Source organism: Bombus pyrosoma, linkage group LG9 (assembly GCF_014825855.1).
Source record: "Bombus pyrosoma isolate SC7728 linkage group LG9, ASM1482585v1, whole genome shotgun sequence".
NCBI lineage: Eukaryota > Metazoa > Arthropoda > Insecta > Hymenoptera > Apidae > Bombus > Bombus pyrosoma.
This window is the reverse complement of record NC_057778.1, coordinates 9,510,798-9,530,168: the sequence shown is the minus strand read 5'-3', so window position 1 is coordinate 9,530,168 and position 19,371 is coordinate 9,510,798. Positions and strand designations below refer to the sequence as shown.

The following is a 19,371-nucleotide window of genomic DNA, read 5'->3' as shown; positions in this document are numbered from 1 at the left end:
ACGAATTACACAACGATTTGCTCGTACGTCATGAATATAGATACTGTGTACTTAAATTGTTCGTTGATCGCCATTATCTTGCCTGTATAAGGCGTGACGGACACGTAATTATTTTATCAAGTGGCAATTACACTTTGCAAATGACCAACTACGAGTCGGAGGTGTTATTTATTAATTAAAGAAGATGTTAACTAAGTTGAAATTAAATGGAATTTCAAATGAAACAGCGTCCCATGAATATAACATATCTACATCTTATTACAACTAATACTGTCCAATTAAAAATTAAGAAACCTGCACACACTTGACACATTCACGCTACCAATTATAATCACTAGACTACGAATCTCCGTGTAAATTTATATTTCCATTAGCTTCATGGCTAAAGGAATAGAACTTGTATCAAGATCGATTTCATTTCTTAAATATCGCCACAAGTTGATCACTTTCGTTTCGATACTTTGCTTATTTTTCCATATTATACGCGTCCTCTGTATTCTCGCAACATGAAGCTTATAAATCCATAAACATTTTCGCTTCGATTATCGTCCTACGCTAGCCAACGCTTGGTCGCATATTTCCCGACACAAATCCCTCGAATCGCTTGCAAAGTCACTTCAATTCGTTTATCGACGAGAAAATACTACGAAAAGACTGGGAATTTTAACGCAAACCACATGGTCACCCACGCGATTCCCTGCGACCTCCTCTCGATGATCTGATCGCTGCAAACCCGTCGTACTTTCACGCGCAATTTCAAACAGACACGTTAACTGATCTCGATGAATCATTGCTCGCATTCGTACGTCGCCGAAACGGTGCCGATCCGAAGGAACCAATTTTTCTAGAAGCGGCGCGATCTTCGTGAAAAAAGAACGCGACGAACGAACCGTACGCATAATCATACGCCGTGGCTGTAATTAAGGAAACAATTATTATTACGGTACATTTGCACGTGCGTAGCCCAGATTTCTGCCATGTTCACAGGCGTCCCGTAGCGTAACGACGCATCGAACGCGATGCCGATGTTGAATTTTCGAAACTCCTCCATACGTCGAACAAAAGCGCAAGCTACGCTTTTAAGCGGAGACAAACGACTCGGATGTACATTTCATTCAGTTAAATTCAATTTCTGGATTTATTAGGTTGTCGGAAAAGTGTCTTTCCTCTTTAGAGACACGTGTTTTACAACGATGCATCTTTATACAAACATGAAACCTAATCTGTGGAACGTTGTAATCTTTAGTTCGATAGAACAAAATGGATCGTACGTAATTCGATAAAATAATATAAAATGGAAAATGTTGTGCGTCCATTATTTTCTTAAAGCGAAAGGAACATTTCGGACGACCTAATAGTTGCTGTATCTGGGAGGATTCAACTTACGTCTGCTTTTATTTTATCTTTGAAATCACACGTGTATACGAGTTTGGTAAAAGCTGTAAGCAGATCGTAGATGAAATTGCTTTTTGGATAAATCGAAGCGGTCGTCGGTTTATCTTATCTTCTGTTTTAAAAATCCGGAAAGATATCTTCGTTATTTAATACGGGGACTTGTATGACCTCTATCGAATTTTTCAACTTTTTTTAGATAATAATTCTAAATAGACGTTCTATCAATAATGTCAGAAGCGAATGATCGCGCGATGTGATTGATATTGTGAAAAAACGATTTCTGTTCTGACTTGTAGTTTAATAAAAATTAGATAATTCCAGGATAAACATCGTATGGTGGGTTCAGAGTAGTAAAAGTTAATCGAGTAGATACTTATGTATATTGTATCCCTATTAGGATGTCATTCTTGACACACGGGTAAGTAATTAGGTTCTTCTTGTAATTTCTTTTGTATACGAAATAGTACACTGAAACTGACGTTCCGTTAATTGAAGAAACATGTATTGTAGTTCCTTTACTGATTTTGGTAATTTCATCGTTTCCGGCTGAAATGGAGAACGGAAGTTTGGCCAGAGAGTTTGACAATCGGCGGAAACGTTACCACTCCGTTGCATTGCCAAAAAAAGTAGAGCGACGACAACCTCGTTTTACAAATTACCCGAGAACCGGTCCTCGGATAGAAATTTCTGTATCGAAAATTATTTGTCCGTTTCCCTACTGATAGATATTAATTTAGCTGAGATATTAAGACGCAGAACGATTTTAACGATCGTTAATGACGACTGTTGAAAACATAGCAAGAAATGTATACAGTAAAGAAGTTGATAATATTCGAATACAAATAGCAATTTTTTAATAATTCCTTTTCTCCGTCAGTGTATTTCAAACTGTCCGTTCTATTGGAAATAAAAAAGAAAAGAAACGAACGGTGATTGCCACGTTTAAAAATTGAAAACATCAAATTTTCACGTCTTTTATCATTTAATATCATCCTCTGTTTACTGCGGATGGAAAGGAATAATGGTACAAAATTAGTAAAATAAGATTATCATAATCATATGCCTTAAATTCATTTATTTACACGCAAATATATTATATGTATACGGATAGATATTTATATATTATGTATATATCACTGTTATATTCCTATATAACCCTTGAGATTTACACGTACAACCTACGTTTTTTTCGACATCGTCGCTCTCGCGAGATATTTCGCTCTCCACTCTTTTGTTCCGCGTCGCGTATGTTATTGCAGCAAACGAACGAGAACAGAATTTGCTGGAATCCTTTTTCTTTTTTTTAATCTCGAAGCACTTGATCCGGCAATCTTTCGTCGTTTTACACAGTGATATATCATTTTTTGTCTTTTTATTTAATTGTCTTTTATTGTTGTTTAGAAATGCTTAATCGATTACCGAACCAATATCATAGCCAAGACGGATAATATAGAAAACATCGAGAATATCTGTTTAAAAAATGACACGCGTTCGAAAAGGCCATGGCTGTAAAATCATTTCGCAAACTCGATAAAGGCTAACAATAGCGAGTTTAGAATATAAAATATTGTCGTGTTACGATTACGAAAATTTTCAGAACAGTGCACTTGAGATTAATGTAAACGGACCTCGATTAACACAAACCTTGATTTTCGTGTGTTTACAATAGATGGAATAAATCTCGATAGTATTGCTAGAACACTTCTTGTTCACATGGACCTAAGTGATGACGATTAACTTATCCACGTGTTTCGCGTCTTGTCTCTGTTGAGCATTAAATCGTCAAAGAATCGTTTGAGAAAAGATTCAACGCAAAAAGTCTTCTTGTAAAATGATCTGAGAGAATTTCGTTAAAGAATTCTGCACAGGATGTGAAAAGAGGTAATGTTAAATCTGTTAAAACTTCATAGTACTACTAAGATTAAAAAATATTAAATTAATGTTAAATTTCATATTAATATTGTTATTCATGCTATAATATTAACAATACTATAATATTATTAATGATATCATGCTTCATAAAAATAAGATTACTACTTGTTAAAAAATATAACGATGAAATTATCGATTTAATAATGCTGTTCACTACTGATTTCTTAATTTCTAAACTACCTTCTTCCAACACTCTGTGCACCAGACAAAAGTCGATCTTAATCTCACTTCTGAAAAATTATGCAGTGTTCACAGATTCATTTCATTCGAATACAATATAAAATTTACTTAAGACAACCTCGAAAATTAAAAAAATGACAAGCTTGCGTGCTTATACTAAATTTTCGGCTTCATCGCGTAAAAAAGCCGAACATGTTTTCAAGATACATATTTTCTCTCTTCTCTCACACTTTCTCTCTCTCTCTCTTTCTCTCTCTCTCTTTCTCTCTCTCTCTTTCTCTCTTTTTAGCTGATCGAGTAACAAGTATTCGTTATTTACAAATCTATGATAGCACAGGTAATTTCATGATCGTGCTACCATGACTTCCGTTTACATAACATCTCCTCTAAAAAAAATAGTTAAAAATAAGCAGCACATATTTCGAGTTTCGCATGCATCTAATAGTGCCATCTATAACCCTGCCTGCCTTGTAACGATCCAAACTGGCTTCTCTTTACTTCTTTTTCTTTCTTTACATCGGACTATTAGCGACCAAATAGAGTATATGAGTTACATTAAAGTCACAATCATTTAAAAGTAAATGCTTCTCAATCACAAATTTTTTTAACGCGAAGACACAACCATTTTTATTCTTATCCTTTTCGTCTTTCTATTTTTTGTCCTTTTTTATCGCTAACGGAACTTTCACCATCGTCACAAGCTTTTGTCCTGACTGTTTTGTAAACGTATACGATCATATTATATTAATCATCACTATGAACAAGCTCATTCGTGTTAACGTCGTGTGTATACAAAGAGAAGAAAAAGGATTTATTACAAAACAGCGGAGCTAATAACGAGTATTTCAAATGCGAAAGTAGCCTCTGATTTTGTTACATAGTTGCTGTATGATTTCGTTATAAAAGTAGCCTCTAATTTTCTGACATTAATCGCTGTATAATGGGATAAAATATTTTGCGTTGATTGAGAGACTGGAACTCCGCGTTTTAGAAAACGAGCCTTACACGATGTTATATCATAGAAAATAAAGAAAAGTAACGCAAATCATATAATAAAAGCATTGATCAAATCATGAAACGATTTTCTCTCATTATACATATAATACAAATCCAATAGTAAACGTCATATATGGCATCTTTCAAAAAAGCTTAAAATTGTTGGGCAGTTGGTACAAAATATTTCCGATATATACAAATTCTCTTTCATTTTTTTCTAGCTCTTTCTCGTCATTTCTTACTCTCACATCTTTTTGTCTTACCTTTATATAGATATTAAACAAACAACAATTTTCACCTTTATCTTACGGCCCACCGGTATGACGTAAACTTAATCATCCGTATACTTAGTCAAATCTATGTATATAACATGTACACGTATAATAGTACTCTACAAACAGAGGGTCATGTGATATTTTTTTCTCACGTTATAGTCACAAACCTTTCATGTAAGTGTTCCGAAGAGCTCTCGATCAATCTTGGTTTACTTTCTACGAGTATAGTATTGTGTACATGTGTGTGTATACGTGTGTGTATGTCAGTCTTGAGCCACTTTCATAAAAGCTTTCTACTTTTATGACCAGGTCGTCTCTTATCTCGAACTTTTTCGTATCAATAGTGTGTTGGCACATTTCTCCTAATATGTAATTATTATATATACTTATATTATATATATATATAATACGAATTCTATATATATATATAATACGAATTCTATATATATATATAATACGAATTCTATATATATATATAGAGGGTGTAATGTACCTGTTTATACTTCGTAGTGTGAACGTGTTATGTTGTTATGTGTGATACTTTTCGCGAGCTTATGCTATTACTAATGGCTCATCATCGGAGAAACCTCGGATCACGGGACTGTCTTCTTCTTCTGAAATTACAAAAAATTGGAAATTTTGAAAATCTTACACTTTCTTGGATAAATATTATCAACAATTTAAATTATACTGCATTAAATTATACTGTTAAATGGATTGTAGACTCACCTAAGCCGTCTGTGGTACCGGGGAAGGTGGCCTGCCCGCGTCTAGTATCGTAGTGGCTATTAGCAAATTGCGTGAAACTATTGGGTAATCTTCTGTGTCTAACGATAAAGTATGCCAACGCAGATCCCAAAGCAAAGATCAGGAAAAAGGTTGTTATCGCATACGAAATAATGTTAGCCGTATCTATAGTCACTGGTAACGATGATACTTCTAAAAAGATTAATTTCTTATTAATTACACTAAATTGCTTAAAATTAAATTAATTAAATTAATATTTGTTAGATAATTTTTTGGTAATTATTTAATAACAATGACACCTCGCCGACATTGAATAAGTCATTTGAAATATGATAATGATATGAAATGAATATATTACAAACCGAATACAGCAACATATTTTAACACTCAGCGGAATCGGTGAGGTGCCCCATATTTTAAATATCGCATTTTTAAAGCTTGTATATAAAAGTAAAATTTACGATAACTTGTTATTAGAATCAACGACTATAACTATATTCAGATAATTACCCGCGCTATGTACGGTGCTAAACACTTCGCTCAGAGGACTCTGGTAGCCTTCCTCAGTGACTAAACGAATGGCAAACGAGTAAATGGTATCCGGTTTCACATCTTTGTATATGTACGGTGGCTGATCGCTTTTATATATTTTGGCGATCGAATCGTTCATTACGTGTGATCCTTCCATCACCAAAACCTCGTAATGATACTTCTCGTCTTTCATAGCATCTGGTAAATCGTGTTCTTGCCAGTAAACAACAAAGCGCTGCTCATCATACAGAACCTTTACTTGATGAGGAGGTGGAATGTCTGGTGCCGTGTAGAAAACCGGTTGACTGGGTAGAGCGTTCTCGACATCCGTGGATATCGTTATTTGATACTTGCCGCCGTGTTTAATCGAGTTGAATGTATGCTTCATAACAGATTCGTTCGTCGCTGGCAAAGTCACTACAAAATGCTTTTTGAGCGTCGATTCCGTTACAGTGATCTGTAATTTTAAAAGTAATAAATTTTAAACAAACGAATACTTAGGTAGTTTCTCCAAATTAATTTTAAGACGTAGCAAGAATATTCTTTCAGTTCAAGGGAAAGATATAATGCAATAATTCATATCGTTGAAATTTCTTATTCACCGTATATCTAATTGGCTCGTCGATGTTAGGACAACTTGCGCTCCAGGAAATAATTATGGTATCAAGTCTCTCTGTTGGAGTAACTTTTAGTTTCTTTGGCGGAGCCCGTTGATTGAAATGTGTGAATACCGAGACTGGTTGGCTCAATGGCCCAGCGCCATAATCACCGTTCACACCCACCGCAAACACGTAAGACTCACAGGCTTCCAGTTCTTTGATAGTCGCTGACAGGTTTGTCGTTAAATACCTATATTCTGAAAATACAGTTAATTTTCAACTAATGATTTAAATAATTGCCGATCGTTCCATGTTTACGTTTACATTACAAGGCTATTACTTTGGAAAAATTCCTTCATTTTTACTGCATAATGAATTCCATACTGCCACTTAATTTTCCTGGTGCTTTTGGGCGGATCCCAAGTAAGCTTTACCGACGTTCCGTGCGGTTTCACTAATTGCGCAACCAGGTTCGTGACAGTCGGCAAAGGAGTGCCCTCCGTGGTCGCAGTAACAGTCTTTGTCTTGCCAACGTAGTTCTTCCTCTTGGCACCGACTTCAAAACTATACATAGTTCCTGGAGCCAGTTTCAGTATCTCCACGCGATTTTCTGTCTTGATAGTCGATGGTAGTACAGGGTATTTCGTCGGACCTCTCGGAGTAATGACATAGGAAACATCTTTCATCTTCTTCCATGACAGAGTCACTGAGTGATTGGTGACCGCCTCCACTTTAAGTTCCTCGATATTGTCGATATTAGTGGATCCATCAAAGATTAAAGTTGCCACGTTGGACGAGGCAGACTCTCGTTCCTTATTCTTTGCTATTACCCAGAATGAATAATTCTTTCCTGCCTCGAATGGCATGTCTAATAAAGCGGAAGTCTTTTGCCTGAAGAACCGTACAGGTGGTATGGGTGGCGTTACGAATCCTTCGTAACCGGTAATAGGTCCATTCGGATGCAGAGGTGGTTTCCAGGTGACCTCTACAGTGGTTCCATTTTTTTGAGTCACGGTGACGTTCCAAGGTTCTGATGGGACACCTTCGCCCGTTGTAGCAATTAAATATTTGGCTGGCGGGAATGACGTGGTTTGGCCCTTTATTCTAACGTGAACTGTCATGTTGTAACGAGTGTATGGTTTAAGATTGTTAAATTGATACTCCATTTCTTCGATCCAGTGGCTAGCATTGGTCCAATTCGCTCCAGGTACAGCGTACGCTATCGAAGGTAGAAACTCGAAACTGACGTTGGTGGGCAATGGCATCCACCAATATAAGAACAAACTGGTAGCAGTGACCGATCGCTCATCCACCCCCATCACAAGCACTTGGTAAACACGGGAACTATTCTTCTCGCAATTGCTCTCGTCGAAACCATCCACGCAATCTTGTTTACCATCGCAGTACGATGCCAGAGGGAAGCATCGTATCTCGTCGCAAGGGAACAAGCCAAAGAAACAAGATGGCGTGGCCGCCGGGCTGGAGTGTTGTTCTCCGGAGCAACCTAACTCGTCACTACCATCTGGACATTCCTCCACGCCGTTACAAACGCTCCTTATGGGAATACACGCACCGTCCATACGGCACGTGAATTGATCCTCTCTGCAGGAAGGCTGGTCACTGTCCCCACAATGCAGTTCATCCTCACCGGAAGTACAATCACTGGAGCCATCGCAAACCCACGAATCTTGTATACAATCGCCATTCAAGCACTGGAACTGATGTTCCCGACAGACCTTAGCCTGTTCCGTAGGATACACCACCGTCCATTCCTCAACATCCTCGTTACCACAACCCATCTCATCCGAGTCGTCTCCACAGTCGTCTACGCTGTCACATTTCCACCAGTATGGCACGCACTTCTTGTTATTACACATAAACATCCAATTATTACAAGGGCTGTTAGGGAGAATTGGTGCCAAAGACGGTGGTTGCTGAGTGGTACAGTTAACCTCGTCAGACCCATCGGCGCAGTCTTTGTCCCCGTCGCAAAGCCATGAACTGTATATGCAACGATATTTAGTATGCGACAAATTGCACGTGAACTGCCACTGTTCGCAGACCATCTCGCTACATTCATTCTCGTCTTCTTCGTGTTCACAGTCTGGTTCACCATCGCATTTCCAACTAGCTGGTATACAACTTCCATCCTGTTTGCAAAGGAACTCGTCGGATCTACATGTGCCGGGGAATACCTTCTTGCTGCAGTTCTTCTCATCGGAACCGTCTCGGCAATCGTTCTCATTGTCGCAGCGCCATCTGTGTGATATGCATCTACCGTTTGCGCACCTGAACTGTGATTCCGTACATTGCGGATAGTTGCAATTCATTTCGTCTTTACCATCCTTACAGTCCTGATCGAAGTCGCAGACCCAGTGCTTCGAGATACATCTGTTGTCATCACACTCGAAGTTTGGCGTACACGTGGTGTGTTGTGACATGCAACCGATCTCGTCCGAATTGTCTCCACAATCATTGTCCCGATCGCACCGCCACGATGATGGAATACATACGTCATTAGCGCAAGCGAATTGATTTGGGGCACACGTACTGGCTACTCTGGGACACGTGGAATTGGCGAACGGGATGATTCCTCCTGGGCACATACACTTGCCATCGATCATTTCCATTCCATCAGGACAAAGACAAACATAACCACCACGAGGTGCTCCGACACAAATGTGCGAGCAAGTGTTATTAACGCAAGCGTTGGTACCTTGCTGAATGCTGTGCGCGAATACTTTGAGGTCCATCAGACCAGGCAATTGACCTATGATAGAAGTGATGCCGAAACCATGATCTTTATCCGCGACGAATATCATAGATTGCTTCCAATCATCCCAATACATGTTGTCCTTGAATACTGCTATAGCGAACGGATGTGACACTTTGTCACTTTTAGAGATCACTTTCTTGAATTTCTTTCCATCGAAGTCGCTAGATCCGATGTAATCCTGCCTGGCGTCCACCCAGTAGATCCGTTCTGCTATGTGATCGATAGTTATTCCATTTGGCCATTCGACGTTTGGCTCCACAAACAGTCTCTTCACATCCGTTCCATCCAGATTGGCTCTCGATACAGAAGCATTTCCCGGAGCCCAATCGGTCCAAAACATATACCCATTCATTGGATGAACAGCTATTCCCCTAGGTTTCTGCAAGTTGTTGGGTCCTAGGATGGTCCTTCGCATTCTTCCCATGGTAGAAATGTCTGTCCTGATCACCTGAATCCTCATTTTAACGCCATCAACGATATACAGAAGATTAGAGACCCAATCGAGAGCCATTCCTTCTATGGAACTTAAGTCGGTTTCTACTAGAATTTCGGGAAAACTTACACCATCTTGGAAACATTGTCTACCCACAGTGTCGTTGACAATATCCGCCCAATACAGACAATTGTTCCTCATGTCGAACTCGATCGCTATAACGTTCTTTAAATCGTGAATAGGTAGTGTTACCAATTTCTCGTCTAATAAATTGATTCGCGAAATATGCTCACGCTGAGCTACCAATAAGAATCCAGGTTTTTCCTGTATAGGGCACGGAATCTCGTCCGGCTCGAAATTTCGCGCTAAGCCACCTATGCATTCATCATCGGCTATCTTTATATAACCCTTTGTTCGATTATAAAATGCGCCAGGTTCACAGGTATTCGGTACAGCATAAGGGTCATAGAGAGTCATGGTTTTATCTCTGATACAGTGAGAAGGATTTCCAGTTCTTACGAAGCCAAAGTCGCATTGATAATCGTTAAAATCGCATCCGCATATTTCCGTCTTTATTGGCCGATCATAATCCATCCCCGTGTAACAATTAGCTTTCAATGCTCTTCTTTGATAGATCTCTTTCCGGCCTAACACGCAAGCCATCACCGGTTGATCCGTACTCGTCGGTGACCAGAATTTAAAATCATCCTTGGTACAATCTCTTTCGAACACGTTCCTCAGATCAACCTTGATTATTAGCCACTGGTGCTGGCCACTGCCTGAACCGAACATCGTGAAAACTGTAGTATTTTCCCCTGGTTCGGTCATCAGTCCGTATACGCGCAACATTTTCTGATTGAATTCGTACGACTGCCAAGTCTCCCCTTCGTCAATAGAGTAAGAAATGTCTTTGGTTTCTCCGCGTGACTTGAAGTACTTAACGGCTACCAACAGACCACCATGGTCTCCCATGTTAAAGAAGTAGTAGTCCTTGAGGACCTGTTTCCAAGTAAGGCCAGCATCTCTCGATACATACAGAGCAGGATGACCTTTGAGATTTGGTCCTATCACTCCTGTAGCCATTATAATACCTGGAGCAGACTTCGAACTCATAATAGATACCGATCTTGTCACAGGATATAGCTGACTGAAACGTTGGCTCAACTGCAACGAACAATTTTTGCCGCAGTGTATGTAGAAACCTTCGTGATTGGCAGCAGGTGGTTTTATACTGTTCCACGTCGCACCATGATCAAATGTTATCACAGAAACTAAATGCTCGAGCCCAATAGATCCTGATGTTGGTGCTCCTTTTACTTGTGACGCTATATAAATGCCGCGGAGACCTTCTACTTTATACAGATCGGTAAATGCTTCATCCGCTACGTCACTGGAAAAAATCACATATGAATTGGTCATTCGTTCCTTATCCTTCTAATTGTTTGCTTGAGATAAGTTGAGATAATTACTTTAGCCAACTGTCTTTCCAGGTACTGTTCGGGAAAAACGTAAAAATTCCCTCGAGAGATAATGTGAACGTAGCCATCTTCTCATCTATAATTTCTGATATATAAAGATTGACATGCGTGTCATCGTGAGAAGCCGTAACAAAAACTCTGTTATGTGAAACATCGACGATATGATAATTCTTAATTGACAAAGGCGTATTAAACTCGGCCTTGACGAAACTAAAGTTCTTGTAAGATACGAAAAGATCCAGATGCTCCGTTCCGTTCTGCGAAGCAAAAATTTTGTTTATTCGCAATGTATATCTGGTCAAGATATACACAGGATAAAATTTTATAAGCTTGATTTATTACGTACCTTTATTTTCTTTGAAGTAGCAAATCTATAATCTCCTCTAATTTGAAAATCTTCCACTTCTGAGATAATCACTGTCGACGGTCCGATTAAGCGAGTCACTGAGTCTTTTAGCAAATTATTCTGCAAATCAATCTGGTAAACGGTGTTTCTTCCATCAGAATGCATGCGTTCGATTATCAAAGCCGGTGCAGGCGACCAAAAGAATGCTTTTACGTAAGGACGCAATATCATCCACGTGAAACCAGTGTTTGATGATAACCATAGCTGAAACCAATATAATAGAAGCATAGGAATCATTTTTCTAAACTGAAAATTACTTTTAATGGAAGAGTATCAAAACTTACATTGGGCACAGGACTGACTTTGTCCAAAGCAAGGACAATATCAACGTCCATTTCATAAAACGAGATTTCACTAGGATGAAACCGTACTCGCACCTTATTTATCATTTCTCCATTATCTGGTGTAATGAAAAGTAACTTGTGTGTACTGTCCACAAAGATACACTGGGAAAAAACGTTGGATCATGTTAAAACGATAAAATGAGTGAACATAATTAGAAGATAATACTAATGAAATATGTGCTTACAAATCTGTAATATTTTGGATGATTGGTAAACTTGTCCAGGGTAGCATACTGATCATCTCCAATTCGAAATTTTTCAGTTATGTTGACAAACGAGTCACCATAATCATAACTTATATACACAGCACTAGGATTAGTAGGTGTTGGAGCTGTGCTGCTCTGCAATTTCATCACTGGTGTACTGTCCCTTGCCAAGCATATTATCACATTGGATCTTTCTCCTACCCAGTGAACTATCAACTGTTGATGGGAATCATTTAAAGCATTGATCTGCGGAGAAAGGAGAAAGTTGAAACATTAATTCCAAACGTGAAATTATCAGAGATATCATCAGTCACAACATAGATAAAGATACGGATAAGCTGAACAGTACAAGTATGATATGGAGGAAAACATTCAACTAACTTGTTTGTATACATACGTTGATTTATATAAAATATAAAAAAAATGTAGTACAAAATTTTTTCGCCATTCGGTGAAGATTGAACGAAGGTCAAATGTATTGCACTTCATAGAAAAAGATCGCGTACTCCTTACCGTGAAAATACATTCAGGAAAATTTTTACGATGTAACGATTCTAATAATAAACTATAGATTGCCTAATATATTAACATGACGTGATAGACAAGCGGTGAATATCGTTAATTTATTACGACGAATTGCACAATAAAATTTTGAACCGCAGAGATATCGTCAGCTCGCATCGTAGGCTCTAAAATGTACGAAGTAATTTTTTATTTTTCTCTTCCCCCGGTCTTAAATAACTTCAAGGATTTCTGCAATGTGATTACATTACACATGTGAAAAAAAGTGAAAGGAATTTCTGAAAAATCATTGGCAATATTTATTCACTAATTTAACATCTATTCTGTACATATTACTTATCATAAAATATTATTTTCTTGCGGACAAAATATTTATTTAACTTCATTCTGAAATAATTTCGATTAACATAAATAATTAATATAATGAATTATGTATTAGAACATATATAAATATAAAAAGAATGTTATTTTTCCTTCTTTCAATTCATTACAAAATTCCAGATTAGAAACCTCGAATTTTATTATAATTATTATTCTGTTAAGTAATTGAATCCTTAGATGGAGCTCGTGGTAAAAGATAAATATGTAATACAAATTCGTGTTTTCCATTCATACATAATTAAAAAGTATTTATAGATATTGAAATTTTAGCTGCTAATACGAGTGACGAATGCCGTATGCTCTGTTTACATAGTTTAATTTATCAACTTAACTGACTAATATAATACATATGTATTCTTTTGTTGTCATCCACTCAAATACTTTAGTCTGTAATCTTACTTTGGATTTAATTGCATTCGCTGGAATGACACGTATTACCTATGAGTAACTGTCACACACTGCTTATACGCTATGTATCATCAGAACATTTCATATTTGTTAATATAAATGTCTGTCCTTGAGGGAAAATATTTCATCTTAATCATCACGCCGTATATTTCGTGAAAACATTACGAAAACAATTCGTTTTACGTAAAACATACGAAAAATAGTTTCGAGAAAAGAAGTCAAAGTACACTTCTATCGAATTCAATAATTATCGAATACGATAAGACGAGCCACTACAAACAAAGGGAAGAAAAATTGCGACCAATTGTAATAACAATGATTTCTACGATTTCGATTTAGCTAAATATAGAGCGCAACGTCGTACTACGTATTCTTTTCGTCGGACAACCTTATTTCCAATTCATGAGCACACAATATGATAAATATGAAACATGTCATTGATTTCAATTGGAGTAATTCGTCAGTAGCCACTGTCCGTTCAGCTGACACGATACAAGACGAACAAAAGATCGTGGTTTTTCGATAACAAACACTGGCGTGCTTTATTTGAAATATGGGGTTCGGTCGATCGCTAAAAAGGAAATAGCAAAATGAAAAATGGAGGAAAAAGATGAGTATCCATCGCAGAAAATAAAGGAGACGGATAGAGCGGTTACTGACCTCTGCGTGTCAATAACAGAACAACCATGACGCGTTACTCCGTTTCGTCAAGATTGATTAAATTTAGTCCGGAAGGGACATAATACGGCAATTACGTTCTCCGCTGTTGAGAGCACAAAGGCAGCGCTATGTATGCCGGCCTTATTAGCTGCCGCGTAAAATTCTAAAAACGCACCTTATCGGCGAATAACAAGTATGCACAAGGAATGATAAGAGAACAAAAACAACCTAACTTATGCGGAAAATAAATCGATGGCATTGCCGATGCGCGAACTGGATCAAAAGAAACAGATCGTTGGTAAAATATTAAAATATAATATCGTACCTTCGTTGTGATGTTTGGATTGTTATTTGGAAATAGCGGAACATCTCTGCGCGTTCGACTAGCTGACGTTTCCCTGACATCGGAATAATCATCCCGATTTATGACAAGAGGCTGTCTATAACCATAAGATTCATAGTCCTCGGTAATGTGAAGGGTTTTCGCTTTTTCACCGAATCTCTGTCCGTTATTAAAACTCGTTAACAACATGAAATGCAAAATAAATGCGGAATAATAGAAGACCGAAGTCGTCCGGCCGGCCATCTTGCTCAGACTGACTTTCTTTAATCATGGCATGTACAAATATATATAACTAGATATACAGGGTGTCTCGAGCAACTGGACCAGACTATAATTCTGAAATGATGGAGTAGAAAAAAAGCTTCTTTAGGTAAAATTAAGTAGTTTTTAAGTGAATCATGACCTGATGTAAGTATTTACACATCTACTGTGAAAGTTGAGTAGTTTTGAGAATTCTAAGGTTATCCCTATTTTTTAAAATGGAGCTTAAAGTTTTGTATATATCAATCGATGAGTTTGTTTTATTCCGTATAAAGAGTGTATTATATTAGTCGTGTATAATATAGTTATCTTAAAAATTATTTCGTTTCAGTTTCATGAAATTTATCATATGAAAGAGAAGGAAATAAGTTAGAATAAATGTAAGGCTACTGCGTCGCATCTTTCCTTGTCATTCGTACAGTCAGTTCTGCACTTCAATTAAAGTTAATATGTTTTCTAAGTTAATAAATTTTCGACGTAAGTATCATAATACTCTCTAAAAAATTTTTTCATCTTCTAGCAGGTCAGAGCTGTAGTTTGACCTCGTTGCACGAAACACCTTATATATATATGTATATATATATATATATTATATATTACGACAATATGTGTATTTATGTAGAGTATATCAAGATGAAGAACTGCATATCTAATATAATGCGTCTTAACGCGCATGCGCGTTTCGTCATTTGTATATTTATCTTTAAATAGAATCATCTCGAAAGTTTTTGCAAGATAAGAATCCATAATATTCAATTAAGGTAAAAATTAAAAAAAAGTAATATCTTGAAGTTCTTTTAAATTTTGTACAATTCCATTTTCTGTATAATAAATAAAACCTGCAATAAGGCAGATGTCGCGCATTGAAGACTCAACCATACCTCGTGGCGATTATTGATTACGTTTTGGAACACGCTTAAGTTTAAATTGTTTGGTAACAATTTTTAAAAATCATTGGAGATATTATCAACGCACTATTTTGAATAACAACAGTATTTTTATCAATGCATCAAATTTGTGTAAATTAATAAATATAACAGTTATATTCGAAATAATTACAATTACAAACAATTAAAACGAAATTAAGACACTCGTAAAGTTTACTAATATTATTCTAATGTAAATCAAAGCATAATTGCCAACGTAGTTATCAATGGGAAAAAAGGTTCGTAATAAAATTGAAAGTCATCATTGGGGAAGTAAGTACTTTTATCGGTGACTCTCAAATGTATGTAATAATAAAACTACATTAGATAATGACTATCATTTCCTGGCGACACCATCAAGGTCTCCCTCTGCTCTCGGTACATCTATTCAAGCAGAGCGTATGATTAAAAAAAGGTTTTTTTTACATTTCTAATTACTAAATACGTAAATAGAATACGAAATATGTGTACAGCGAATAACAAAATTTCTGTCATATTTTCAATTGTGCCAATAATTCTGTAACTTTGTACTTCATGAAAAATTTATCTTACGAGAACAAATTTTTAAAGTCGAAATTGATCCAAACAAAGATACAAAGATTTAAAGCATATACTGTCTAAGATAAAATGGTATTATAAAATTATAATCTTGTCTTCCTTCTTATCTTATTAATCTCTAATCTAAAAATATTATCAGGATTCATGGACGAGGATGGAAATATTCTTAGGATCATTTCGTACAATTATAATTATTAGATAGTTTTACAATTATTATATATTTTCTATTATAATCATTTTTATTTCTTATAATTTACTGTCCTTCGTTATCTCGTATTTATATTTATATATATATTTATATTTATATATAAAACACATAGCTATGAAATATTAAGTTGTGTGTAGTGTAGCAATGCGACTCCAAATAGTTTAAAAAATATCCACTAAATGCACATGCATTAAACTAGAAAAAAGCGAACGGTGTTATCGATTTCATTGTATGTTTCTTTCTTCTTTTGATTAAGATCGTTAATTACTGCGTTTCGTTCTTCTTGCCTAGGCGTATACTGCGTTACTCATGATCGTATGTACAAATTAGTGAAGCGCACAGTACAATATATAGTAAAAAAGATGAGACGTTTTACAAACGTATTCCCAACATGTGCTACTCAGAGGTATCGTCGAGAGAAATATGATTATTACCACGTCAAGAAAAAGTGCATTCCAAGAAAAATGGAACAAGTCGACGTCGATTGAAATGAGTCGCATTGTAAATGGACAACATCTGAACAGAAAAAAGGGCGAGAGCTTTTAGTAAAAATGAACAGTTCTTAAATAATCGTCACTGAAAAAGATGGTCAAAAACGCGGTTCTTAAGTTTCGACCTTAAACCACTCTTACACTCTATATGAAACAAAAAACAACCGTGATAAATATTTAAAAATGTCAAAAGATAAGACAAAAGGAAAATAATAAAGAATACGAAAGTTAACAATCGCGTAAATCGCAACGTGAATATGATATCAGTTAGTATCAAGCGAGACGCTTCAAATGGAATCGATACCATTCCCGATTCTTGTCGTTGATAAAAACTCGCTTGATAAAAACTGCATCTCACACGCAGAAACATGTATAAAGAACAATTAAATATTATCTCTTCGTTCTATTCTTAATTCCGTCGAATCGTGATATTTTGGGATCATATATAAGAGGAAACTCTTTAAATTATTAAACAATACGTGTTCCATTTCTTTTTTTTTATAATCCTCCAATGCGTATTCCCTTAGGGCGTAGCATATATTTAACAATTTTTTTAAAAGCTAATTTATATTTATATTTATATATAATATTTATATATTTATTTATATATTTATATATGTATCATGTCCCAAGTTAGTGTGCCGCTTAAATATATATATGGCAGTCATCGAAACGCAAACGAATCGTTTGCGGAGAAACGCGAAATTAAAAAAAGAGGTGCTGGACGAGAGGAAGTGTATATACCGGTGTACAGACCTTACAAATGAACACGTGCATCGATTGAGCTGCTTAAATAGATAAAACAGGGCAGATATCATGAATTAAAGAACAACGTTTCTTTCCCTCTTAAGACGAGAGCAACAACGCGTTATCAAGTTACTGCACAAGCTCTAATAAGAGTTTCTTCTAAAATAGAAACATTATAGCACTCTAAGCTGCTACAAATTTTTATCTATGTAGTATAAAAAGGGCTAGAAGGTACTTTTCAATTAAACGAGAGTTATATCTCATAAGGCATTGCTTCTCGAGTTCCTCTTTAACAAGCGAACATCTGTTCAAAAATGGCATTTGCGCGACTCGTAGAAACATAGAAAATTGTTCGAAGCAATATTAGCAAATACATACTGTAAAAAATAGATCACTTATCGAGTTACGTTTCACTGCTGTTATTCGATTCGTTACGTGTCATCGCTTGAAAATGTGATCTACTGGCTTATCTTGAACAGTCTGAATTAATTTTATAATCGAATTCTTATCTGACTTATAATATGCAGAACTTTTGCAGTAACTGATATAAACTGTGATATCAACTAAATATTACAGACAAACGAAGGATTGCCTTGGCTACATTGTAAAATAATATCAAAACGCAAGATACGCCCACGTATTAAATTACAAAATCTAAAACTTGTACTCAGTTCACTATGCGAGTATGCGAGAAAGATGGGCAATCAATTTTGACAATTAATATCCATGTCCAAGTAAACTCGATCACGCTAACGTGGGACATCGAATGTGTGTGTATGTTTGTGTGTCATTTTCTCAACTAGCGATATATTGCAAAGTGTCCGAAAATTTCTTGAAGAAACTAAAAAAAACGCAATTAAAGACTTCAAATGGCCTACACGCGCGTGAAATGTTTTAAATACATACAGACAGCTGCTTAAATATTTTCTATTAGTTTCTTTTTTTTTCTTCGTGATGAATAGTTATCGAAGATGATAGGCATTTTTCGTAAAATCGACGCGGGTCTTATAATAAGTCGAGTCTTCCTTCGATTTTGTTTCTTTCTCGTTTTTTTTTTTCCAAACACCATGTCCGCGTGTATGTCTCCTAATTCTTACAATCAGCGCTGCCTTTTTATTTATTTGTTAACCACGTAGAGCGACGAAACATTTCTTTTAAACTGTGTGTGTTGTGCTGAGCGGCTTATACCGAACTTCACTGCTCCAGTTTAGCTGAAAATTGGCAAACAAAGCAAACATTAAATTAAAAAATGTTAACGCGTATTACCTAGAAGGCATGTGTGCGTAGTGTTTCTTTGAAAAACAATAGTGATTTCTTATCCACGAGGCGTAGAGCTAAATTAGTCTTATTTCTCTTTCTATAGTTCATAAAATTGGCAATAAAAACAAATTCTTAAACAACTTTTTAAGATTTCTATAAATTGAAATGAAAAAGAAAAAATATATATATCAAGATTTAAGTTTCCTTTTAAACTAGCGAACTTCATCCAAGAAGATATTCCTTAAATAACATTTAGAATATTATTACATATTTTTTTAATAGTAAACTGAAGTACACAAAATACCGCT

General features: G+C 36.2%; 2 protein-coding genes and 2 long non-coding RNA genes across 13 annotated transcripts in view; 2 read left to right on the top strand and 2 right to left on the bottom strand.

Annotated features, from left to right (window-relative positions):
• The first annotated feature begins 1,297 nt into the window (after positions 1-1,297).
• On the top strand, positions 1,298-4,121 carry LOC122570519. The gene is made up of 2 exons (XR_006317829.1): positions 1,298-1,813; positions 1,906-4,121. It is a non-coding gene; the product is annotated as an uncharacterized LOC122570519 (long non-coding RNA).
• On the bottom strand, positions 2,451-14,880 carry LOC122570510 (sortilin-related receptor-like). Of its 2 annotated transcripts, XR_006317825.1 has the most exons (11): positions 14,595-14,880; positions 12,278-12,544; positions 12,033-12,194; positions 11,689-11,952; positions 11,334-11,599; positions 6,996-11,254; positions 6,659-6,912; positions 6,036-6,513; positions 5,508-5,717; positions 5,272-5,392; positions 2,451-5,140 (listed from the first exon to the last, which is right to left on the bottom strand). XR_006317825.1 is itself a non-coding variant. In XM_043732911.1 (10 exons), exons 1-10 carry the CDS (start codon positions 14,853-14,855, stop codon positions 5,331-5,333), a joined length of 6,483 nt encoding a protein of 2,160 aa, XP_043588846.1. In that variant the 5' UTR covers positions 14,856-14,880; the 3' UTR covers positions 2,451-5,330. The 2 variants fall into 2 exon arrangements, 1 of the variants encoding a protein (XP_043588846.1); XM_043732911.1 differs by having other exon boundaries at positions 2,451-5,392.
• Positions 14,872-18,332, top strand: LOC122570518. Of its 2 annotated transcripts, XR_006317828.1 has the most exons (3): positions 14,882-15,316; positions 15,397-15,634; positions 15,727-18,332. It is a non-coding gene; the product is annotated as an uncharacterized LOC122570518 (long non-coding RNA). The 2 variants fall into 2 exon arrangements; XR_006317827.1 differs by having other exon boundaries at positions 14,872-15,316; positions 15,397-18,332.
• The window catches only part of LOC122570509 (spectrin beta chain), a 38,661-nt gene continuing 35,846 nt past the window's right edge, over positions 16,557-19,371 (bottom strand). For all 8 annotated transcript variants that reach the window (XM_043732901.1, XM_043732906.1, XM_043732909.1 and 5 more), the window contains one exon: positions 16,557-19,014. In XM_043732901.1, the coding sequence (XP_043588836.1) occupies positions 19,011-19,014 (4 nt within the window). In that variant the 3' untranslated portion in view covers positions 16,557-19,010. The remainder of the gene's footprint in view (positions 19,015-19,371) is intronic.